The 25653-nt window shown below is 44.3% G+C and overlaps 1 protein-coding gene across 1 annotated transcript; it reads left to right on the forward strand.

Moving 5' to 3' along the window:
* Nucleotides 1–262: 262 nt before the first annotated feature.
* On the forward strand, nt 263–25031 carry megf8 (multiple EGF-like-domains 8). Its single transcript, XM_026183994.1, has 44 exons — nt 263–717; nt 1406–1595; nt 1682–1845; nt 1951–2160; nt 2307–2487; nt 2755–2843; nt 4162–4375; nt 4474–4657; nt 5116–5261; nt 5343–5447; nt 5942–6093; nt 6229–6330; nt 6498–6645; nt 7035–7198; nt 7529–7732; nt 8003–8200; nt 8324–8584; nt 8687–8805; nt 8902–9033; nt 13267–13380; nt 13535–13618; nt 13730–13969; nt 14074–14258; nt 14400–14613; nt 14715–14955; nt 15040–15172; nt 15278–15525; nt 15834–15944; nt 16043–16161; nt 16952–17177; nt 17264–17435; nt 17604–17767; nt 17863–17998; nt 18079–18310; nt 18409–18535; nt 18626–18836; nt 18949–19163; nt 20197–20392; nt 20513–20681; nt 20768–20960; nt 21061–21231; nt 21343–21473; nt 21668–21800; nt 21931–25031. The coding sequence occupies exons 1-44, from the start codon at nt 694–696 to the stop codon at nt 23419–23421; spliced, it is 8643 nt and encodes a 2880-aa protein (XP_026039779.1). The 5' UTR covers nt 263–693; the 3' UTR covers nt 23422–25031.
* The last annotated feature ends 622 nt before the right edge of the window (nt 25032–25653 follow it).

Below are 25653 nucleotides of genomic sequence, written 5' to 3' on the forward strand. Positions count from 1 at the left end.
GGGAGCAGATGAGTTCAGCAGTGGTGAAAATAATACTTTAACTTGTTAATTTGCAGAAAATCAATAAGTGCTTACAGATACCCAAACAAACAAAAAGCAAGAACATAAGAATGCAAATAGATGATCCGCTGCTGAACCTCTAAAGGCATTCACTTTATCCACAAATAAGTGATATAAATAATGAACAAAATATTTCATAAACAACCCTCCGTTTATGGCTTACACAAGAGCCAAGTGTAAATCTTGATTGTCTCCGCTGGGTGGCAGTAGTGGGATGGGTCTTTGTGTTGGTCACCGTTGGTTATTGCTCGCCTGCCAAAAAGCACCAAAACACTGGCTTCTCACCACAACATGGTCCGCAGGAGTAGCGTCGATGCTTTTAAAACGTGTCGCTGATAGCTGCAAGCAGTTCCCCGAGGTGTACCATCATTTTGTTATTACATAATGAAGAATTACTCTCAAGAATGACTGATTCTTTTAGGGTCTGCAGCAACCAACGATTGCGCATCTGGATTTGGCCGAGCCGCTACCACTAGCTAGCGGACAGGCTAGCAGAGCAGAATGCTGTAGCGCTCTCCTCTGCAGTGAATCCAATTTAGTATCGACTGGATAGCCAGCTGTCAGTTTGCAGCCCTCACTAGTTAGCTCGTGCAGTAACTGACGTTTAAAGGCCTGCCGAAAATGTAAACCACCATGCGAACAAAGAGACGGGAAATGGTAAGTGTTATTTTGTATCCAGACCAACTGATGAGCTCAGATTAACTGTATTCCGTTTGCTACCTTAGCTTAGCTACCCTTTCGTTAGCTTTGTTGTGATAGCCTGCAGAGACCCTTGCTGCTAATTGTCGTAGGTTCATCCTTTGGCTAGTTTTTTGTAAGAAACCCAGATAATAAAAGTTAAACTGTGTTGTGTGCTATTCTAATGTAACACTGCAGATGTGGATTATCGTCGTTTCACCTTGACGTTTGTGTGGTATGATTTCTGGAGTCGTAATGTTTACGAGCTACTTCCCTGTACACGTTAGCAACATCAGCATAAGAATTTTTGCAATAGCTTTTCTTGAGTCTGGCAATTTGTAGTAATCATTGTAATCTGATCATTAAGCCTGATTGGTTGTTGCTGCAGGGTGAATGGCATTGCAGTTGACATATGACTCATAGCGCTTTAAATTGGACCCTTTCAGTGGCATAAGACTGAACAGCGAGACCTGAGAACAACTAGGGGGACTTTGATGTCCATAAGGCGTTCCCTTGTATCCAGATCGGATCGTTCAGTTGTTATATGTAGTCGATAAACGAACCTTAAGAGATTGGTCTTCATATGTGCTGAAAATGTTCAAGGTTTGTTATTAGGACACCAACACCAACCGATTCCCACCTTGCTCTTTCCCTTTCCATCTTTCAGGCAGTGCCAGTGATGGCCTCCCCCCTCCCTGTCTCCTTCATCCTGGTCGTTCTCCTGTTGGCCAAGTCGCCTTTGTACCAGGCAGGGGACTGCAAGGGCCACAGGCAGGTTTTGAGGGGACCACCTGGCTATGTGACAGATGGAGCAGGAAACTACTCTGTCAATGGGAATTGCGAGTGGCTCATCAAAGGTGGAGAAAATGGTTTTTGTCATTATTTTTTGTTGTTTTCTGTGATTATTCAAAGTGATATTTATCGAATTCTTCATATTTTCCAGCTCCCAACAACAGTCACCGCATTGTCTTGAATTTCACCTTCATGAACACAGAGTGCACTTATGACTACCTTTTTGTGTATGATGGGGACTCCTACCAAAGCCCCCTGCTAGCCAGTCTGAGTGGCCACACGTTGCCCCAGCCCGTTGAAGCAAAGTCTGGCAAGGTAACCAAGAAAAGATACCACAGCTGAAAGGCCAGGATGATTCTTGAAACTTCATTAGCATTGAATTCTAACTTAATTTGTGTTCACTCTTAAACTGTGTTCCAGATGCTGCTTCACCTCTTCAGTGACGCTAATTACAACCTCCTGGGTTTCAATGCAACTTACACCTTCTCTTTGTGCCCTGGAGCGTGTGGCGGTCATGGTCGTTGTGATTCCTCTACATCAAAGTGCCATTGTCATCAGGGTTGGGGTGGGCCCTCATGTACAACCCCTCTGTGCACTCAAGCTTGTTCTGTGAACGGCCAGTGTGACAAGGTAAGAGTAGGGATAGGGACGATTAAATGAACACACATAAAAAATATATACTATAGTCGCACAGTAACGCGTTTCTCAACCTGATTAGGTTATTCATTTGTGTGCCGTGATGAAACTTTTCATATTTGCTTTCATTCATTTTTCAGAAAGGAGAGCGTTGTCTGTGTAAGCCAGGCTTTGTGGGTCAAAACTGCCAGCTTGGTCTCTATAATGACAGCGGTGCAGGGAAGTGGTGGCGTGTGAGTGAAGAAAACCCCTACACACCTCCCAGGACAGGTTCTGCAGGCGTGTACCTCTCCTCCACAGGAGCCATGTACCTGTTTGGCGGTAAGAGCAACACACAGTTAAATTCCACTGATACAATTTTTCTGCTTAGAAAAACATTTTTAACACACAAGACAACGGCAAGGTTTTTGACTTTGATTCTTTGGTATATGTTAATAATCATAACTCAACACAATTTGTTGCTGTGTTACATATTAACCATCAGTGATGTTGATGTCTTTGTTAGAGCTGAATGCCAATGTCTGAGTCATCAGTCTCATATCTCATTATTGGCTTGTTTGAATTATATTTTGCTTATCTTCTTTGCAGGATTTGATCTGAACAGAGCTCTTGGTGACTTGATCAAATACAATTTTACATCCAACCAATGGGAAAGCAGGTCTTATGGTCATTCACCTGTAAGTGAACATACACTCAAACATGTGCTGTTTTTCTTACCTTCTGCTATTGCATTTGCTTTGTCATTCTCTATGCAAACAAGTGTCCAAGTTACTGTCAGCACTTTACAATAAATTGATCCTCAAAATGTCATGTAGGCAAGAAATGTAGTTTCCTTAATCAGGAGAATGGATTCAAAGATATCCATTCCAAGATTTTCTCTCAATGACTTGTCAGGCCCCAACTTATCCTCTGACAACCAGGAACTCAGGAACAACTCTGGAATCAGGATTTCTTTTTAAAATAACTTTAAAAGACAATATTAAAACTATAGAGAAGGATTAAAGCCAAAACCTATTACTATTACTTATAACTTATACTAGTTTAACCATTTACTTATGGCCATTTATTGCAATAGCCTAAATGCAAAATCTTAAAAAACAGAAACATATTACTAGCTAATGCAGGACTATACCAGTCTCACAAAGTTGGTCTCTACAGCTGTTTAATATCATTTGTAAAATTTTAATACAAATGCTCAATTTTTTCACTCCAACAACTCAGTTAATGCAGTCCATTATTCACACTTTTTAAACATTTTATTTTATGCTTCTCTCTGGTTACTGTCCAAACGTACGACCTAATCTCAACATGGCACAGCTGTTTAACCAGTTTCTGACAGTTAGCACCTCTTACACTTATTTGAAGTGTGGCTGAAGGGCACATGGTAGCTAGTGTTCTGTGATGCAGTCATCCAGTAGCAAAAGACTGGCAGACATGCAGACATCTGCACAGATCCTTAAGGTCACCATCTAGTGTTAAAATTTCCATCACTTGAATTTAAGTAGATCCTTGCATACTTGTGGATATCAAAACTTTTAACATGCCTTTCTTGCTTTCTTTTATTTATTTATTTATTTATTTATTTATGTATTTATTTATTTATTTATTTATTTTTGTTCAGTGCTCATTGACCGTATTTATTTAATGCCACTTTGTGGTGATAGAGTATTACATTCTACTGATTGCTTGTTAAAAACAAGGTAAATCGATAAAGTCAAGAATATTTGCTTATTTTTTTGTAAATAATGTTGTAACTGTTTAAGAATATTTTTTTTTAATTTATCGAACCTGTTTATGACAAATGTGCATTTTTAGTTTTTATAGAAATCAGTTTATTGCAGTGTATACTCTGCTCACTCACTTTTTTTTAATATATCCTATTTGTTTGCACATGTAAACATAGTCGATGGGAATTCTAGCATTCTCATTTTTTGGTTTAACATCTCAATCGTATTCCTTTCCTTCGTGCTCTCTTTGGCTCTCCTACTCTGTCAGGTGGCTCGTCATTCCCACACAGCAGTAGAGTATATGGGTAAAATGGTTGTCTTTGGAGGAGAGCTAGCCAACGGCTCCCTGGCCAATGATGTGTGGATGTACCGGCCTCTCAATGATGACTGGCAACAGCTTGGCTTTTCCACTTCACGTGGTGCTCCTAAACTGGCTAATCACGCTGCGGCTATAGTAGACAGTTATCTCTATGTGTTTGGAGGTGGGTTCGCATGTATACTGTCACGTTGCACTTTGTCTTTTTTTATATCAGCATTTTTAATCCACTAAGAAACGAACAAACCCAAATTTGTTTCCCAGGTCGTACTGAGGAGGATATGTTTTCCTCGACTCTGTATCGGTTCGGCCTGCATGGCTCTGGACGGTGGGAGACGGTTCAGCCCACAGGTGGGAAGCCACCTGCCACTGCTGGGCACTCCATGGTCTTCCACGGCCCTTCCAGGACATTACTTGTCTATGGAGGGCACAGGCCTACCACTGCCAGGTGTGTACCTTCTCATACATTAGAAGGTAGAGGTTGAGAGGAGAGTGGGAATCTGTCTTTTATGTATAAGACCACATCACACTCACTTAAACATTGATTTCCTAAGTTTATTAATTATACTATTAGTTTAGTCTGTTATTTTATCAATCCCTCCTGCTAGTGATGCACTAGCATCACTGACTTTTGCTGACATTTTGTGTAAGCAACACACAATCTGTTCCCTAGACAGGCTCATTGTCATCAATGTCCACTTGAGCTTTTTAAGTCAGTATTGGACCAATATCTCATCATCTCATCCCAACATAATAAGATATATTTTATCCCAAGATTTAATTCTTTTGTGATAACTTGCTACACAAAGTTAGTTAAGTGCTTCAGAAAACTCCAGGAAGTGGGGACTTTTAAAAAACGGCATCTTTATAGACAATAGAAATATACATACTGTATATGTTTCTTAGGTTTAGTGTCAGGGTGAACAAAACAGACGTGTTCCATGTGGATCGACGATTTTGGACATCCTTCCGTTCGCGTTTCGCAGCAACTGGCCCAAGAGAGCGAGCTTTCCATTCAGCCACTGTCATTGGAAACTACATGGTTGTCTACGGTGAGTCCTGAGATAATTAGCAGAGTTTGTTTCATAATCAGTCCAGCCATGTTTATATTTATCTGTTTGTTTGTCTTGCAGGAGGAAATGTGCACATTCATTTCCATGAGGAAAAGTGCTATGATGAGGAAATCTTTTTCTACCATCTGGGTTGTCACCAGTGGGTCTCAGCAAAGGAGAAACTCAGTGAGTATGAAAGTGAACAAAACAGCCGACTTCTAGATTGCACCTTACGTGTTTGATTTATTTTTCTAGCACATTATATTTTATTTGGTCTTGAAATGGTTGTGATTAGACAGCCAAATAAAGTCCACTTTGTATATGTAGATGAAATAAGCACTAAATGTCTTTATGCTCCACTGTGAGTATATTTGTACAAACCTAAGGGACAATCAGAAGATTTGGGGCTAAAATCCATTTGAGATCTGAGCAGGTTGCACAAATGCACAAGTTTATTTTCACTTCTCCTTTTTACTTCAACTTTTTTTATTTTCACCATCTTCAGTTTTTTCCTGAGTGGGTAGCCTTATGCCAGAACTCTGAAATGCAAAGGCACATGCAGTTTTTTCTTGTTGTTTTACATTTGTTTTTTTATTTAAGGTCCATTTTAAACACCATCCATCTTAGTGATTGTTACCTCTGCATGTGAAGTGGTCACAGAGCTGTCATATTTTTCCAAGGTGGTGATGCTGTGAGGGGACGTTACTCACATGTTGCTGCAGTGATGGAGGGACGAGTGTTGCTGGTTGCTGGAGGTTACAGTGGCATTGCGCGTGGAGACCTTGTGGCTTACAAAGTTCCCCTTTTTGTCAGTAGCGACCAAGGTGACAGGGTGAGTGAAAGCGCTGTAAACCAATAGTATTTGGAAGACTGTCTGTGGCTGGAAGAATCTCAGTGGTTGAAAATTATGTTGACTAAGAGCATCTAATGGTAATGAAATTGTTGTGTTTGTTTGTTTCATCATCAGGATGCTGTTTGTGCTGAGGCAGTAGATGAAAATATGTGCCTGAAGAACCCAGAGTGCAGCTGGTGTGAAGGCCGCTGTCGAGAGTACCAGCCCACTAACCCGGTAACACTTCTCTCAGACTTTGTGTTAAATTGTAACAATGCCTGTTTTTTTTGTTTTTTTTTGGGGGGGGGGGGATCCATTTCTACGTTTTCAGAAATCTAATCCTTTCCTTTTCAGACTGTTTGTTTAGGTATAGCTAAAGTGCAAATTCTGTTTTCTGGTCGCAGTGTGGAAGTACTGGTTGCTTGGGCCTTGCTCGCTTCCTGTCTGACTGCCAGTCCTGTCTGGTGTTCAGTGGCACTCCAGCTTCTCTGGCCCGTGCCCCTGGTGAATTTGGCTGGTGTGTTCAGAATGAGTCCTGCCTACCAGTGTCAGGTGAGTCCCAGGGAGGGAGGAATGAGGGCAGACGAAAAGGGTCAAGACTGGAAAATGATGTTGGGAGTTGACATGGGAGGGACGTAATTGACTCGTGTTTGGTGTGTTTCAGAGGTGAAGTACAGTGACTTGGCTATACCCAGCTGAGACTGGACAGGTTCCTCAAACCACAGTTTGACTCGCCTGTCTAGTCACATACTTCTGGTGCAGTGAGGTCATTTTACTCCTTCAGAACACACGTCAAACAAGACTTACCAATTACATTCATTTCAGTACAGTAGTGCACAGTAGAAAGCTGCTGTAATATGAGATTTAAGAGGCCCGATGTGTGGGGGTATTTTAGGGGTTTTTTTTGTGCATGTGCTGACCTTTCCCTCTCGGTCTCACAGAGCGAAGTGCGTGCCGTGTGGACCAGATCTCAGGGGCGTACGGCTGGTGGGGGGAGCGTACCCTTTTCCTAACCTCCCTCCACTCCTGTCGCACCGAGAACTATGTCCCGGGACTGCACCTGCTCACCTTCCAGCACCCCCGCAACGACTCCCAGCCTGACCAGGTATGGAGTCCAAATGTTTTGACTTTACCAGTTGAGCCTGTAACTGCTTCCCTCTCTGCTTATACTTACTCCTCCTTCCTGCCACCAATATTGCATTCGAGCTTGGATATAATGATTCTATTTTTGTTAGTTTTTCTTTGTGCTTTATGCTTTTTAACCTCGTCATGTCTCTTTTTCTTTTTCTCTGTTTGCTTTGGGTAGAAAGGATATTTTTGTTCAAGTTGTTTGTGAAACTTTGTGGAGCAGTTAGTAGAGAATAGTGCCTCTGTTGATGTGTTTCCACTTCCATCATCCTCCACTGTCCTCCATCCTCCTCACCCCTCACATTAGGTAACCATCCTCCGCAGCGCCACCATCATGCTTGGCCCTACCACAGAAATGGACGTAGCCTTACAGTTTAGGGGGTTTGTCCACCCATTGTGGGGCGGGCCTCCACCTGCACCCCCTCCTACAGAGACGGTCTCCATGTGGGCTCGCATCCAGAGGCTTCACTTTGAGGCTCGAATGGCAACAGGACCCAACTCCAGCCAGATGGTGAGGAGAAGTGCATGTCAGCTGGAATTTCTTTGTCTCTTTCTTTACAGCATAATTCTTTAGAGGATTATTTGTAGTAGATTTGATAATAAATTAAAATAATTTCAATTTCATATGGCCAAACATTGGAACTGTTGGAATGCTTAAGAATTGTTGGCGAAAGCCAATATCCTTGTCCCCAGGGCTCAATATTGTTATGAAACACTATTGTTTTATCCATATTTTCTTCATGTCCATATTTTGTGCATTGTGAACCCATTTGCTGATCAGGAGGTGGTGGGTCACTGGGCAGCTCAGCAGGAAAAGGAGCTGAAGCTCCTGACTCGACCAGATGGGAGTCGACTTTTCTCTAACCTCACTCGGGGAAACCATTACCTTGTTCAGGCGGAGGGCTACCTGAACAACTCGGGCTCAGGACAAACAAGTGAGATGGCCTTGATCTGGAACAGAACGTTGCCTGGAGGAAGTGTGAGTTTAACTTCAACAGCAAAACTAACTTATGCAAAATTCCTTTGTGATTTTTCTTAGATCATGAAACAAAAGCATAGTTTTAATACCCTTTCCTTTATATCTTGTGATATCTCCTTCTAGGAGATCTCCTTCCTATTCTCGGAGCCGTACCGCTCAGGTTCCTGCTCAGGGTACATGTCCTGTCTGGCCTGCCTGTCAGACCAGTCTTGTGGCTGGTGCCCGTCTTTGTCCCGCTGTCTGCTGCGTGACAGCCCAGACCTCGAACCCTGCCCTGAGGGGCTGAACAGTGAAGGGAAGATGGAAGGTCAGCTCCATCTGCTGTTAGCACCCCAGCACTGCACCATGTGTGAAGAATACAGAGACTGCTCTGCTTGTACTCAGGTATAACACAGATGCACATAAAAACTGACATTATCTGTCATTATTCTGACTTGTATACCATAACTGTATTCTTGACTCATGCTGTGCTAACTTTGATTGTAGGACCCTTATTGTGAGTGGCAGATAAACTCCAGCAAGAAAGGCGACTACCAGTGCAGTCGGCGAGGAAGAGTAGATGGATCCATACGTGATCCAAGGGGGTGTCCTAAAGTGTGCAACCAGTGAGTTGAAAAATAATATTCATTTTACATATTATTTTCGGTCATACAAACATCTCCAGCTCATCTTTTCTACTCTACTTTCACTTTCTTTTACAGGAGAAAGACATGTGGTGAATGCCTTTCCAACTCCAGCCAGTGTGCGTGGTGTGAATCTGCTCAAGCCTGCTTCTATTTTGCTGCCTACCTCACAAAGTACCCCTATGGAGAGTGTAGGGATTGGTATGACAGGTAAGATGAGAACATTGTTAAGATATTTTTGTTTTTTCCTTTTGTTTTATTTATAATCATTATAAATACTATAATAATATAGTCATCATGTCTATAATGCTGTAATGACTATAATCATTTTCTTTTTTACATTTTAAATGTAAAGTCATGCTTAACATAATCAAATGACTCATGAATACCTAAGAGTAAGTAAGTCAGTAAAGTCATCATATTAAATATTTTGTAAGATAAGATAACCGTTATTAGTCCCAGCAGAAAGTGGACAGTGCAAAGTTATATAGCAAAAATTAAAAACCCATAGTCATCAGCATTTAAGCGGTTTCCCTGGTTACGCGCTCTCATCTCTTTATTTGTCCAAAGGTTTCCTTGCCTTTTTCTGGGTGTTAGCAACTGTACAGTTGGACTGACATTACATAATTGGCTCTGACATTTCAAGACTGTTCCAACTGTATTTTTATCCTGTGAAATGATGAAATGTGTTTGACTGCCTCTAAAAATTCAAGTTTTGTTCTTCTGCTCATCCCTAAGACTACTGCTGGTCAGGGCTCCTGCTTGTACCTGTCTTATTTATAATTTACTTCTTACTATGTCTAATGGAAAATAAGTTCATATTGCTTTTTCTGAGCCTTATTATTATGATTTGTAGTACTACTAGTAGTAGTAGTAGTATTTCCCTTGCATGGCCAGGTCAACACAGACTAACAACTCCACTTCAATTTTAATTGCAACTTTCACCTCATAATCAGCTGTGAGTGTAATTTCTGCTAATAGCAGCAAGCACCCTTTCATTTGGTCACTGTATTCATCCATCCATCCATCCATCCATCCATCCATCCATCCATCCATCTTCATCCGCTTTATCCGAGGCTGGGTCGCGGGGGCAGCAGCCTAAGCAAAGAGGCCCAGACCTCCCTCTCCCCAGCTACCTCCTCCAGCTTATCCGAGGGAACACCAAGGCTTTCCCAGGCCAGCCGAGAGATATAATCTCTCCAGCGTGTCCTGGGTCTGCCCCGGGGCCTCCTCCCGGTGGGACATGCCCGGAACACCTCACGCAGGAGGCGCCCAGGAGGTATCCTTGTCAGATGCCTGAACCACCTCAGCTGGCTCCTTTCGATGTGGAGCAGCAGCGGCTCTACTCTGAGCCCCTCCCGGATGGCCGAACTTCTCACCCTATCTCTAAGGGAGAGGCCAGCCACCCTTCGGAGGAAGCTCATTTCTGCCGCTTGTATCCGCAATCTCGTTCTTTCGGTCACTACCCACAGCTCATGGCCATAGGGTAGGGACGTAGATCGACCGGTAAATTGAGAGCTTCGCTTTTACACTCAGCTCCCTCTTCACCACGACGGACCGGTGCAGCGTCCGCATCACTGCAGCCGCAGCCCCAATCTGTCTGTCGATCTCCGGTTCCCTTCTCCCATCACTCGCGAACAAGACCCCGAGATATTTGAACTCATCCACTTGGGGCAGGAACTCATCCCCGACCCGGAGTGGGCACTCCACCCTTTTCCAGCTGAGAACCATGGCCTCAGATTTGGAGGTGCTGATCCTCATTCCCGCTGCTTCACACTCGGCTGCGAACCGTTTCAGTGCGAGCTGGAGGCCCTCACCCGATGAAGTCAACAGAACCACATCATCCGCAAAAAGCAGAGATGAGATTCTGAGGCCACCAAAGTGAAAGCCCTCAGCCACTTGGCTGCGCCTAGAAATCCTGTCCATAAAAATTATGAACAGAACCGGTGACAAAGGGCAGCCCCGGCAGAGCCCATCACCCACCGGGAACGAGTCCGACTTATTGCCGGCAATGCAAACCAAGCTCTTGCAACAGTTGTATAGGGATCGAATGGCCCGTAGCAATGGGCCAGACACCCCATACTCCTGCAACACCTCCCACAGGACACCCAGGGGGACACGGTCGAATGCCTTCTCCAAGTCCACAAAACACATGTAGACTGGTTTGGCAAACTCCCATGCACCCTCAAGTATCCTTGAGAGGATAAAGAGCTGGTCCTGTGTTCCGCGACCAGGACGAAAACCGCATTGTTCCTCCTGTATCCGAGGTTCGACTAGCGGACGAACTCTCCTTTCCAGCACCCTGGCATAGACTTTCCCAGGGAGGCTGAGGAGTGTGATTCCCCCTGTAGTTGGAACACACCCTCCGGTCTCCCTTCTTAAAGATGGGGACCACCACCCCGGTCTGCCAGTCCAGGGGTACGGCCCTGATCTCCACGCAACATTGTAGAGGCGTGTCAACCAGGACAGCCCTACAACATCCAGAGCCTTCATGAACTCGGGGAGGACCTCATCAACACCAGGGGCTCTGCCACCAAGGAGTTGTTTAACTGCCTCACTGACCTCGCCCCTGGAAATTGGCAGGTCATTCCCCACATCCCCAGACTCTGCTTCCTCCTCGGAAGACGTGTCAGTGGGATTAAAGAGGTCCTCGAAGTATTCCTTCCACCGCCTGACAATTTTCTCAGTCGACATCAGCAGCGCTCCGCCAGCACTATACACAGTGCAGGTAGAGCACCGCTTTCCCCTCCTGAGACGCCTGACAGTTTGCCAGAATCTCTTTGAGGCAGTCCGAAAGTCTTTTTCCATGGCCTCTCCGAGCTCCTCCCACACCCGAGTTTTTGCTTCAGCCACTGCCCGAGCCACATTCCGCTTGGCTTGTCGATAGCTGTCGGCTGCCTCCGGAGTCCCACAGGCTAACCAAGCCCGATAGGACTCCTTCTTCAGCCTGGTGGCTCCCTTCACCTCTGGTGTCCACCATTTGGTTCGGGGATTACCACCACGGCAGGCACCAACCACCTTGCGGCCGCAGCTCAGTGCAGCAGTTTCAGAAATGGAGGTGATGAACATGGTCCATTCGGATTCAATGTCCCCAGTCTCCCTCGGAATGCTGTTGAAGCTCTGCCGGAGGTGTGCGTTGAAGATCTCGTGGACTGGGGCCTCTGCTAGACGTTCCCAGCACACCCTCACTACGCGTTTAGGTGCACCGGGTCTGTCCAGCATCCTCCCCCGCCACATGATCCAACTCACCACCAGGTGGTGATCAGTTGACAGCTCAGCCCCTCTCTTTACCCGAGTGTCCAAAACATATGGTCGCAGGTCTGGTGATACGATTACAACGGCCTACGGCCTAGAGCGTCCTGGTGCCACGTGCACTTATGGACACTCTTATGTTCGAACAAGGTGTTCGTTATGGCCAAACTGTGATTTGCACAGAAGTCCAATAACAAAACACCGCTCAGGTTCAGATCAGGGAGGCCGTTCCTCCCAATCACACCCCTCCAGGTCTCGCTGTCGTTACCCACGTGAGCATTGAAGTCTCCCAGCAGGACAACAGAGACTCCAGGTGGAGCACCTTCCAGCACCCCGCCGCGTCTCACCAGGGGCAACTCCAGACTGAGACAGAGTCCAGCCCATCTCCAGGAGACTGGTTCCAGAGCCCAAGAGGTGAGCCCGACTATATCTAGCCGGTACCTCTCAACCTCACGCACTAACTCAGGCTCCTTCCCCACCAGAGAGGTGACATTCCATGTCCCTATTACCAGTCTTGGTAGCCGGGGATCAGTCCGCCAGGGCCTCCGCTCCTGGCCGCCATCCGGCACACAATGCACCCGACCCCTATGGCGCCTGCGGGAGGATGGGCCCATGTCTCCTCTTCGGGCTGTGCCCGGCCGGGCCCCATGGACTAAGGCCCAGACGCTCGCCCTCGGGCACCCTCCCCGGGCCTGGCTCCAGGGCGGGGCCCCGGTAACCCTATCCCGGGCAGGGTAAACTGTTCCCTCGATGTTCTCTTCATAAGGGTCTTCTGAATCGCTCTTTGTCTGGTCCCTCACCCACAACCAATTTGCCATGGGAGACCCTACCAGGGGGCAAAAGCCCCCAGTCAACATAGCCCCTGGGATCCCTGGGACACACAAACCCCTCCACCACGATAAGGTAGCGATTCACGGAGAGGCTGTATTCATGTAAACTCAATTTAAAACAAGGATTTTGGATTTGGTATCAAAAGCAGTTGCCAGTATTTGATTAAAAGTGGAAGGTACTGAAGCGTCAGCCCTGAAGAGAGAATTTTTTTTCTTAACTTTCCAAATGCTTTCACATGCAGTAATATACTCGCATTAGATGAGCAAAAACACAAGAAACAACACATTTAGATTTTGCCAGACAGTTGAATTGACCCTTTAATGGCAATCAATAATAAAATATTATTTTTTTGCTTGTCAGTGTTCACTCAGTTCCCCAGTGTAAGCAGTGTTCAGCTTTAAACACATGTACAGAGTGCCTGAAGACTTTTCAGTGTGGCTGGTGTGGTGACTACAATAATCCCACAATTGGAAAGTAAGTACAGCAAACCCATAACAACACAAAAAAGTATACAGATTCCCAGAACTGCATATAAGGCAAATGCAATCTTTATAGTATCAGGTTGCTGATAAGTTAACACTCATTGTGATTTCTGTGTGTATTTCGTATTTTCTGCCCTTCTTTTCAGATGCTTGAGGGGAGACTGGGCAGGAATGGATGATCCATCAGTGTATAACTGTAGTGTGGCTGTGGCTGAAGCTCGGGCTGCAAAGTGAGATATCTCTCATCATGTTTCTTGTACATATATCCTGAACAAACTGATAGCCAGATGTGTGTGTAGTATATCAGTCCAAGTTTACATTTGTCTTTCTTGCTTCTCTAGCCCTGAACCCCAAACTTCAGCCCCACCTCGCCCCTTAGAAATGGAGATGGAGTTGGAGCATTTGAGTGATGAAGAGCAAGATGCAATCTGGGCCTATCCCACATGTCCTGATGTAGAGGAATGCAGGCTGGGCCTCCACAACTGTCACCCCTCTGCTACCTGCATCAACACTCCCACTTCATATGAGTGCCATTGTGAGAGAGGATTCACAGGGGATGGCACACTGCACTGCAACCAAACGTAAGTGCATTAAAATACAGTAATCCACGAATTCCTTCTTTAAATCTCTTAATAAAATCTTTTTATTCGTCTTGCTCATTGAGTTATCTTCCTTCGTCCCACAGCTGTTACAATGAGTGTCGTGAGGGCCAGTGTAGCGGCAGCCCACGGTTTGAGTGTGAATGCGCCCTGGGCTGGACATCTGATCCCGCTACTCTGGTTCTGAGTGGCGTAGAATGTGATGTTGACTGTGGCTGCAACTTCCACTCCACCTGTATTACTGCTCCAGGGATCTGTGATGAATGCCAAGGTCAGATTTTGATAAAGGGATTATAGTGATTTGATTTCAGTCACTATTCATAAAACTGAAACTGTGGGAGGCATTTTGGTGTTTGATAGATAAAGGCTGTCGTGTTGTTTATTGGTTAACATTCACTTGCTTCACTTTCAGACTGGACTACAGGGCCTCACTGTGAGCACTGCCGTCCAGGTAGCTTTGGCTCAGCCCTGGCTGGTGGCAGCGGCTGTGTTCCCTGTGAGTGTAACGGACACGGCGACTCTCTCCAGGGATACTGTCACAACCAGACAGGCCAGTGTTACTGCACCCACAACACTCAGGGACCACACTGCGAGTCCTGTCTGCCTGGCTACTATGGAGATCCCAGGTAAAGATCTTCACTATTTTGCTGAGTAGGAATAATTTCCTTGAATGATTTTCAGTGTATTCTGTGATCGTGACTTGTCTATGCTATCCTGTACCATCTAGGAACAATGGAACATGTTACCGCCAGTGCCAGGGCCGCTCTGTCCTGCTGTCCTCCACTTCCTCCACCACCATTCCCCTGTCCTCTTCTTTGGGGTGGCGGAGTGGCACAGAGGGGAAAGGTGGACTTTCTCATTGCCTGTGGGTCCTCTCTGTGACTGAAAACTTGGCACCCTGTCTGCCCAGACAGTTTTGTCCCCCAGTAGCTCTCACACTACACCCAGACTCTCATACCCATTGTAAAGTGAGTTCAAATAAACACAAATTACTTAACAGCTCACTGTACCTGAAACTGTGTTCATGACATTCAGGATGCTTTATTTTTCAGAGTTCGTATGTCTATGTGTTCGATGGCCTGCCTCGTTTTCTGGGTAACGGAGTCGTACATTCTGATCACAATCTAATTGGAGCATTTTGTGGCACCACGAGGACTCAGCCTATCACAGTGGAGGCCACTTCAGGTTTATCTTTAACTCATTGATTAATAAATACACAGTTTAGACTACAAAACCAGTTTACATATACACAATCACTCAGCATCGTATAATCGTCTCTTCTACCTCCAGGTGTGATCTCAGTCTACTTTGAAGCCAACGTCACTTCAGACAGACCTCAAGGCTTCAATGCATCTTTCTGGGTACGACGGTGTCAGCAGAGCTCTGATGAGGATGAAGATGGATCTGTATGTCCAGGTGGAGCCCAGTGCCAGGGTGGGCTCTGCCAGTGCCCTCAGGGATATGGGGGACCACACTGTGACCGGCTAGTGTGCCCACAGGATTGTGGAATAGCAGAAGGAAGAGGAACTTGTAATATAGTAAGAGCTGTGAACTTTTTTTTTTTTTTAAGTTTGCTTTTCTTAAATTTCCAAGTGTCTCTTTTTTCAAAAGTAAAACTTAATTAAATATACTGTGACATTTTTATTTTTATTTTATTTGTAACGCTCATAAAAACATATTTCTAGTTGTGTACTTGATAATTTTCGTGTTTTTGTTTTTTTTGTTAACTTTCTTTTGTTTGTTTGGTTGGTTGGTTTTTGAGGGTTTTTTTGTTTAGGAAGTCAGTTTTAAAAAAATTATAAAATAAAACACAGAACATTAACCAGCATAACTCTGTTTGTCTTAGTCTCTGGGAGTGTGCGTGTGCTCAGAGAGCTGGGTTGGGTCAGACTGCTCTATTCCTCGAGACTTCAACAGCTTGGTGTGGGAAACCTTACTGGACACACAGATGACTGTGGTAAGGACCAAAGAAAAACAAACGAGAACAATACTGAAGTGTGCATGGCTGACACAACGCAGCACACACAAATAAACATTGTGCTTTCCCCCCAACAGAACCAGGCCCACAGGTTCCTCCACAGGATGGGACACTCTCTGGTGTCTGGACCACAGGGCAACCTCTGGATGTATGGAGGGCTTTCTCTGACAGAAGGAATTCTGGGAAATGTCTATAGGTAAGAAAGTGCAACAACAGTCTATAAATGCTTAGACAAAGAGCTTGTAAGAATCAATTTTCAGTAGTATTCATGTTTCAGGTTGGGGCACATGTGACTCAGGAGCTAAAGTAGGTTGTCTATTGGAAGGTGAGAGGTTTGATACCTGGCTACTCTAGTCTTCATGTCAAAGTATCTTTGGGTAAAATACTGAAGCCCAAGTTGCACTTGATGAATCTATCAGAGTGAGTGTGTATGAATGCTAGGTTATATGCACTCAAATGCATGTGTGTTTGAATGGGTGAATGGGTATGGTAGTAGAAATGCATTTGGAGTGCTCAGAGTAGAAAAATGCCATTTCAGGCAACAAGCCCATCCATTTGTGAAAACTACTGAAAACCTTCTGTCTTATTACTGTGAAAGTGTCATGTGTTTAACTCCTTGAAGGAGTTTGTTCATATTTGGGACAAACCTTTGTTCAACTTGTAACTCCGAATAAGTTACATTTTGATTTTGGTTTTATGGAATTGGTAACACGAATGTTGAATCTTGAAATGCATTGCTTTCTTTGCAGCAGCATCTTAAACATTTTGAAATATAATCTTCAACATTTTAATCTATCACAATCACCTTTATTGGCATAATAATAATAATATTCTGAGACTGTAGCATAGGAACAATAAAACTTACATAACCCTTTTGCACATAGCTTGGCGTAGGCATCCAGCAACAAGTTGGTTAGGTAATCTCACAGTCACGTAGTGCAGTGTTGCCTCTGTATGTGTGTAATAATTCCTTCTGGTTGGTTTAGATATTCTGTGTTGGAACGTCGTTGGACACAAATGTTGACAAGCTCTGTGGAAGAAGGGTCGATGCCAAACCCTCGCTACCATCACGCCTCTGCAATGCTGAGTCATGAGTCTGGCGCTGGAGCCAATCATAACTTTATGTTGGTAGTAGGTGGGGTCACACAAGATGGCGTTTCCATGGATACCTGGACTCTCAATCTCAGCAGTTTAGTCTGGAGAGAGCACAAGGTTGGTATCTGACTTGATATGGAAATAAAGAATATGTGAAAAATCTTTTTTCTTTCTTTAACTAATGAATTTTCTTCTGCTGACAGAGCACAGTGCTTCCTCCAGTGGCAGGTCACACTTTAACTGTACGGCGAGACTGCTCTGTGCTGTTGATTGGCGGTTACTCTCCTGAAAATGGTTTCAATCACCATTTACTTGAGTTCAACCCTCAGTCTGGAAACTGGACCATTGCCCCCCACACTGGCACACCACCTACAGGTTTTTGAAGCCTTTCATAATGTCAATAACTCACTGATGCACCGCTTATTGTTATAACAATACAGAATCACATTGTGAAACTTTTTTTTTTTTAAAGAGACAAATATAGCTCTAAACACTCTTTTCATTGCACATAAACCTATTTTACTTGCTTTGTTCTTGAATCAGGTTTGTATGGCCACACGGCAGTCTACCATGAACAGACTGATGCCATCTATGTCTTTGGAGGCTACCGCTTTCACGTGGAAAGTGTAGAGCCATCTGCTGAGCTCTACAGCCTGTATTACCCCAACCTCACCTGGTCTTTGCTGGCCACCTCTCAGGGTATTAAGGTAAGAAGTTGGAAAATCCAAGCAGTTGACATCCATCCATCCACTTTAGAAAGATAACTTCTGGATTCCTGCTGTGTCATCTCTCTCCTGTGTAGCCCCTGTCCCGTTTCTTCCATGCTGCTGCACTGATTAAAGACACTATGGTGATTGTGGGCGGCAGGACAGAAGCAGAAGACTACAGTAACTCTGTCTCTCTGTACCAGATCAACTGTAACACCTGGATACAACCAGGTAACTACATTTCTAGCTGCAGGTTAATTTGTAAATCATAAAACATCATAGGCTAATCTCTTCTCGTGTTTTTGTTTTAGTGTCAGCTGTTGGAGATCCAGTTAATGGTTCGGTGTCCCTTGCTATGACGAGCTGGGGCGGTCGTCTCTTCCTGTCAGGAGGCTTCAATGGCGTCACCCTTGGCAGACTCCTAACCCTGTCTGTGCCCTCTGACCCCTGCGCCCTTCTTCCCACACCAGAGGCTTGCAACACCACCACAGGCAGCTGCATATGGTGTAGAGGGAGCTGTGCTTCTTCTGACACTGCTGAGAGGTAACACGTTGTTTGACAGCAATTCTGAGCTTGAAGTTATGTGCAGCTATGAAATAAAATGCATATGACATTCACTTCTGTTCCTTGTTCTCCATCAGAATGGGATGCTTCACTGGACAGTCTCCCTGTTCTCCAACCCCTCGTGAGCCAGACCAATGTCGCAGACTCAAGACATGCAGTGAATGCCTTGCACGACACCCTAAAACATTTTCCAGTCAATCCCAGGTAACATGTAATGCCCCTTCTCAAACACAGTTAATCACTCAAAGAGAGACCGTTACTGTGAACTAAAGTCTGTTCTTAATAAATTCCCAGCCTGTTTTACAGTGTAAGTGGTGCACAAATTGTCCAGAGGGGGCTTGTATCAGCAGCTCTCTCAGCTGCACAGCTGTACATGACTGTCGAATCAACCAGAGAGAGATCTTCCTGTCCAGCAACTGCACTGAGACTAGCTGTGAGGCTTCTGACTGCCCCAAGTGTACAGCTTCTGGAAAATGCATGTGGACTCGCCAGTTCAAACGCACAGGTACCTAGGTTCAGATGATGTGTTGGTGTTACAGAAAATGAATTTTATGATTAATAAATATTTTCCAATAAGAAATGTCGACCCCCTTCTCTTCTTTTTTTCCCTTCTCCAGGCGAAACGAGGCGCATCTTGAGTGTGAATCCCACTTATGACTGGACATGTTTCAGCTACGCTCTGCTCAACGTCTCACCCATGCAGGTGGAGTCATCCCCTCCTCTGCCGTGCCCTCCGCCATGCCACAGTCTCCATAACTGCAGCCTTTGTCTGAGCTCCAATGGCTCTGATGGGGGCTGGCAGCACTGTGTGTGGAGCATGGCCCTGCAGCGGGTAAGATTGTCATCATCATATGATCATGTCACAATATCACAGCTATAGCAATGCAATTAAAGAATAACTTAAAAAAAGAGCTACTTCAACAACCTCTAACAAAGCTCAATATGCAAGAAAATAGTTCCAACTGAAGGTGGAAACGACCAGTTGAAGCCAAAAAACCCACTAACAAGTGCAAACAGGATGTGAAGGGGGCAATATTAGCGATCAGTGTTGTGCTGTCAATGTGTGAAAGACCCGCTCTACCCAGTGTCGCCGTAGCACTCGCTAATTTCACTCGCAGGTTGTACATGACAGAAAGACCAAACAGTGGATGTAGTTGTCTTTTATTTGGCTAAAGATATGATACAATACAGATTGTGGTGAAAGGGGCTTTGACCAGCTGGTTAAGACTTTACTCAAGAAATGATATCCCAGGTAGAAAACATTTTTCAGTTTCTCATGTAACAAAGTAGTGGTTTACATGTTCTCCTAACAAGTAGCAGATCTCTATCCCAATTCTGGGTGGATAGTTTTATGGTTGCATCAGGAAGAGTGTCTAATGTAAAAAATCTACCAGATCAAACATGATGAGCCACTGTGGCGACTCCTTGTAAGTGAGGGAGCAGTTGAAATTAGCTCTGATAATGCATTATTTAACAGTAGCTAAGCTACATTTTTGTGCTTAGGTTTTACTTTACTCTCACTGGATGTGGTGCTGTGTCACTACTATTGTACTATGTTGCTGCTACCTCTGGCACCTTGTTTTAGTAGATTGCTAAGGTTAGCATCAGTGATAGTAGCTCATTGGAAGGAAGGATAGAAAATGCAGTTCATTTACTTACACTTATAAATGTTGCTGTGCGCAACCATCATTAAAATGTTCCTATATTTTTTATGTTGTAGTGTTATCATTAAAACATATGTTTTCTGAAAATATTGTGACATAACTTTGAGGCCGTATCACCCACCCCTGATTGGAATGTTGGACTTTAAGTTAATTTATTTTCTTTTTAATTTAACTGAGCAAATCTCTTTCCCCTTCCTGTAGTGCATGAGCCGATCTTTTCTGCCCCTCCGGTGTGAGGCAGGCCAGTGCGGTCGACTGCTTTCTAGGGGAGACTCCTGCTCTCCCCAGTGCTCCCAGCTCACTCAGTGCTCCCAGTGCATTGCTAGGCCTCAGTGTGGTTGGTGTTCTTCTCGCGGGGGCAATGGAGCTGGACGCTGCCTACAGGGAGGACTTGATGGTGAGAACAATGTTAAATTTATGGTTTTGAAGAAGCTGAGCATCTTGGCATGTTATGAGTGGATTGTTTTGTTATTTATCAGCATACCTCTGTGTCTTTCTCTCTCCCCCCCCTCCACAGGTGTGAGTGAGGGTGTCTGCCCTTTGACAAACAGCAGCTGGTCTTTTCTCCATTGTCCAGAGGAGGATGAATGCGCCAACGGTCATCACAACTGTAACAGCACTCAGGACTGCCACGATCTGCCACAAGGATACCACTGCACCTGCAAACAGGGTTACATACTTAGCAGGTAATATAAGAGGATAGTTTGAACTTTATTGTGTAGTGACTGAAGAAGTTCACTGAAATCTCCGCTTTTTGCGTCCTTCTGTGCAGTATTTCTGGTCAGTGTGAGCCAGTGTGTGCACAAGGCTGTGTGAATGGGACATGCACATCCCCTGGAGTTTGCCAGTGTCACTTTGGCTTTGTAGGGGATAACTGCTCCTCTCAGTGCAGCTGCAACAAACACAGCAACTGTGCTGGTGTTAACAAACCAGATGTTTGTTTGGAGTGTCACAATAACACCATGGTAAGTGCTTATAATAATCTACATTCACGTGCCTTAAACGTTTTTTGTTTTTTTTTCATATTCAGTAATCCATTTTGTTTCCTCTATGCCCCAAATCTAGGGTAAACATTGTGAGAAGTGTAAGCCTCTGTTTGTGGGCTCTGCCAAGGGGGGTGGCACTTGCCATCCATGTCGGGAATTTTGCAAGGGAAACAGCGCTGTGTGTCTATCCCGGGATGAACTTAAGAAGGCACAGGAAACTCTACAATTATATCCTCTTGACCCTAACAGCGTAAGTAACTGAAATCCGTGAGGGTTTGTGTATGTGAATATATTTATATTAAAAAAACAAACACAAACCACTTTAGTTTTAAAGTTCTGTCACTTTTTGTCCTCCTATTAGATTCAGTCCTGGGTGTCTGAGGGTCCAACAGAGGAGAATGCTGTATGTGTAAATTGTCAGAACAACAGCGTAGGGGATCGGTGTGAGAGCTGCCTTAGTGGCTACTTCCTGCTGCAGGGGAAGTGTGAGAAGTGAGTAAAATCTGCTGCTGAGCTGTCACTGGAGTGTTATTATATAAAGTTATTATATAAAGTTTTAATGTGTGATTTTGATTACTCAGTACCTGGTCTGTCAGTTATAATCAGCAGATGTGTCTTTTACTATTAAGAGAAATGCTTATACATGCACAGTTGTAGTGAATGTTAATTTCTCCTCTTCATCACAGGTGTCAGTGTAATGGCCACGCAGACACATGCAATGAACACGATGGCACAGGCTGCCCCTGCCAAAACAACACAGAGACCTCCTCCTGCCTCAGCAGCCCCCAGAGTGATCGCAAAGATTGCTACAGACAACAGGTATGTGCATGCTGGAGTTCACAGTTTCCACTTTTTACAGTTTTGACTTGTTGAAATCCACATTTTTCTTCTTTTTTTTTTGTCAGTGAATGAAACATGCTTAAATTCTGTGTTTTACTCTTTCATTTAGTGTGCAAAGTGCAAGGATTCTTTCAATGGTACACCAGTGAATGGGCGTCAGTGCTACCGTCAGTTTAATGTGGACACAGAGTGCTGCTTTGACCCCACATCGCAGACCAACTGCTTTCATGATCCCACCATTCGCAACCTGCCCAAGGGGCGCACTGTATTCTTTGCTGCCCAGCCAAAGTTCACCAATGTGGACATTCGGGTCACCATTGATGTCACTTTTGGTGAGGTGGAGGTGTACGTGTCCAACTCTCATGACACCTTCATTGTGGACGTAGATCGATACACAGGGATTCACACCATCAAGATCGAGGAGGAATCTGTAGTTCCAGGGAAAACTGCCGGGACAGAAAAGGATTCACCTCCATCCCCTATAAAGGTGTTTGCCAACACCTCATCCAACTTTGCAGGTTCTGTGCTTTCCCAAAGCCTGCAAGCAAAACCTCCAGGAGCGGAAAGGGAAATTAGAGAGGAACGTGCTGAAGGACTCATCACCTATATCACCGTGTGGAAACCCCAGACGGTGCTGATTGTCCGTGGTGTTCGAGATCGTGTGGTGATCACCTTCCCCCATGAGGTGCACTCCTTGAAATCTAGTCGCTTTTACATCGCTCTGAGAGGTGTTGGAACTGAAGAGAGACAAGGAGAGTCCCAGGGCCTGCTGTTTCTGCGACAGGACCAAGCCCACATTGACCTTTTTGTCTTCTTCTCTGTCTTCTTCTCCTGCTTTTTCCTCTTCCTGTCTGTCTGCGTCCTCCTGTGGAAGGTTAAGCAGTTCCTGGACTTCCGTCGGGAGCAGCGTCGCCACATTCAGGAGATGACAAAGATGGCATCAAGGCCTTTTGCTAAGCTCACTATATACCTTGAGCCGGAGGAGCCTCAGCTCATCTACTTGCCTTCATCTGGTGGAGGGGTAGGGGGCAGCACTGTGTCGCTTGCTCATGCCCGCACAAGCAAGTTAAGTGGAGTGGTGGTTGGCCAGAGGGGCAGAGCAGGACCTGTCTCCTATAAACATGACCCATCCTCCGGACCCACAGCCCATCACCACCATCACCTCACCTTGGGTGGAGGAGGCAACAGCGGCCAGCATTTACCACTGCACTACTTGAACACCCATCATTATGCCAGTACCACAGCTGGCAACCCAGCCTCACATCATCACCACCCATCCACATACAGCGCTTACCAGCACTTTTGCCGTCCTGACCCTTTCCTCTCTCAGCTTATGGGCTTTTCCTATTCCTCCTTCAAGGTGGGGCCCATTACCCTGGAGCCCACAGATGATGGTATGGCTGGAGTGGCTACAGTCCTCTTCCAGCTGCCGGGGGGTGTCTTGGCTCCGAACCGCGCCTGTCTGGGCTCCGCACTGGTTACTTTGCGACAGAACCTGCAGGAATACTGTGGCCACGGCAATGGAGGCGGGCATCCAGGAGCGGGTGCAGGCCGCAAGGGGCTGCTGGGGCATCAGCACCTGACCACTATGGCTATGTAGAGAAACAAGTAACATTTTTATGAGAGATAGAATAAGTCTTTAAAGGGTTTGGTATATAATAAATAAATTTTGAAAGAAACAGCCACAAGGCAATGACAATATCCAGAAGTAAGAGCAACTTGAGCATTTTGAAGAGATGTACATATACTGTATAATGAATTTAAAGTGTCTTTTATTCTATTATGTGTTGCTATACTGTATTTCAGTGCTTCACATGACCAAGCCAGCTGTCTCTAGAATACACTACAACTGCTATACGTATCAGCAAAATGCGTCACATCGTGTCTGTGATCACTAAAGAGGTATGAGTGCACTCGACAGATTATGCGACTGAAGACTGAAGCTGGACTCTTGTTAAAATTATTCTCATTGACCAACAGAGGTGTAAAACCATGTGCTTGCTTTGAACCAACATGTGCTTTATACCCCCCTCCCCCAAAAAGTGACAATCAGAATTGCCATTGAGAACAAAAGACTTGATTTCGGCATAATGTGCAACATTTTGATTGTCAGCGCAGGAAAAAAGTCTGAGTTACTTGTGAGATGGTTTTTATATCATAGTCGATATGAATGATTTATTAATTGTAGCTAAGTATATGGCAGGCTTCTAAGCTACACGTTTATGTTAAACAGACTCAGTATGTTTCCGCATATGCATTCACCTGCTCTGTTACGTTATACATCTTTTTGCTCGTCTGCCTTCACTTCTTGCCTTGTCTGTGTGTCAGATGGCTTACACTGAATACTTGTGTTAATGGAAATGTGTTTGGTGCAGCTCCTGGAAGATGTTAAAGTGACATTTAGAGTTTTCTTTCATGAGTTGTTTTGAATTGAGAAGTTGTGAAGGATAATGTTTTCAGTATCGTTTTTGCACTCACGACACTACACTAACTTAACAGAACTCGTCCATTAAAATGAAGAAATTGTCCTTTTTTATGATTATTTTTTGTTCACATTAAATGTGTGTCGGTGTTGAGATGGTTCATTAAGCTGCCTTTTTTATGGCAGCTTGCCTTCTTAGGTGATTGTATGCACCAATCAAACTATGGTCTAACTAAAAATAAATAAATACAGTATGAACAGTTACATTTCATTAACAGTGGAAAGTGTTACATTAGAAAGTTCTCCTGGTGAGAGGTTTGTAAAGGTTTTGCAGCATTATTTTAATTGAATTACATGTTCACTGGTTTGTGTTAACGGGAGTATTTTGATTTACTTTTTTGCACTGCACAGAGCCATGGGGCTTTAAAATTCATGTGAAACACAAGAGCGGGGTGTCATCCATGCTCGGATGGCAAACATTGTCGTGGACGAACTCAGAATGGTGCTACTGGCGTTTTGTTTTTCTTTTCTTTTTTTTCCTTTTTTTTTGGGTAGTTCAGCAAAATAAAGCTCATATGAATACTGTCACTATTTATAGCAGCCATGCCCAAATGAGCATTAAAATTGTTGTGTCTTGTATCTCTGTAATTTTTTTTAACATGCTTTATTTTTGTACATAACTTATATTGTGTTTGTATTTTCGTTTTCAAAGAAGGGAACAGTGTTGTACAGAGGATTGTGTGAGGAGTCTGTCTTGAGTCAGCTGAAATAAAGTCTGTGGAACCTGATTATGCGCTTTTTTTTCTGTTACAAGTAAAAATACTTTAATATTTAAAAGCTGTAAAATTCTGGTGTTTGTGGCTCAGACATTAATCTTGTCACGTTGACCACAAGAAACCTAGCAATGGCTTACAACTGAAGTTTTAGTAAAAATAAGCGTGCTGTAATGGTAACATTTTAATGTTGAGGTAAAAGTAATTTACAGTGATTTTAAATTTTTAAATCTGACAGTTAAGAGTTCAAAACTGCAAATGACTTGCCCAGAAGGTGCTGCCTAATACATCGGTGTAACTTTGTGCTGAACATTGGGGGGTCAAGATCTGTCTAAATAAATAAATCTGGGTAAATTCCTAGATGATTAAACATGCAACTAATTTGCTGTTAAAACCTGAAAGGAGTAAAGAAAACAGCCTATTTATGCAAGATAATTCATAATTTTATTAGGGGGTTATATTGGTTGGGTCTTTTTATGGGGGGTCATAACACCCCCCCCCCTGGAAATTACCCCCCTGGCCCAATATGATATTTTGGAGGAGAGCTGGAAAACCCTACAACATATTTATACCTGGTACAGACTAATGTGCTTCTAATTGAGAAGCCTAAGTATTTCAAGTTCTTGCATACATTTTC

The sequence above is a fragment of the Astatotilapia calliptera genome, chromosome 11 (genome assembly GCF_900246225.1).
Source record: "Astatotilapia calliptera chromosome 11, fAstCal1.2, whole genome shotgun sequence".
NCBI lineage: Eukaryota > Metazoa > Chordata > Actinopteri > Cichliformes > Cichlidae > Astatotilapia > Astatotilapia calliptera.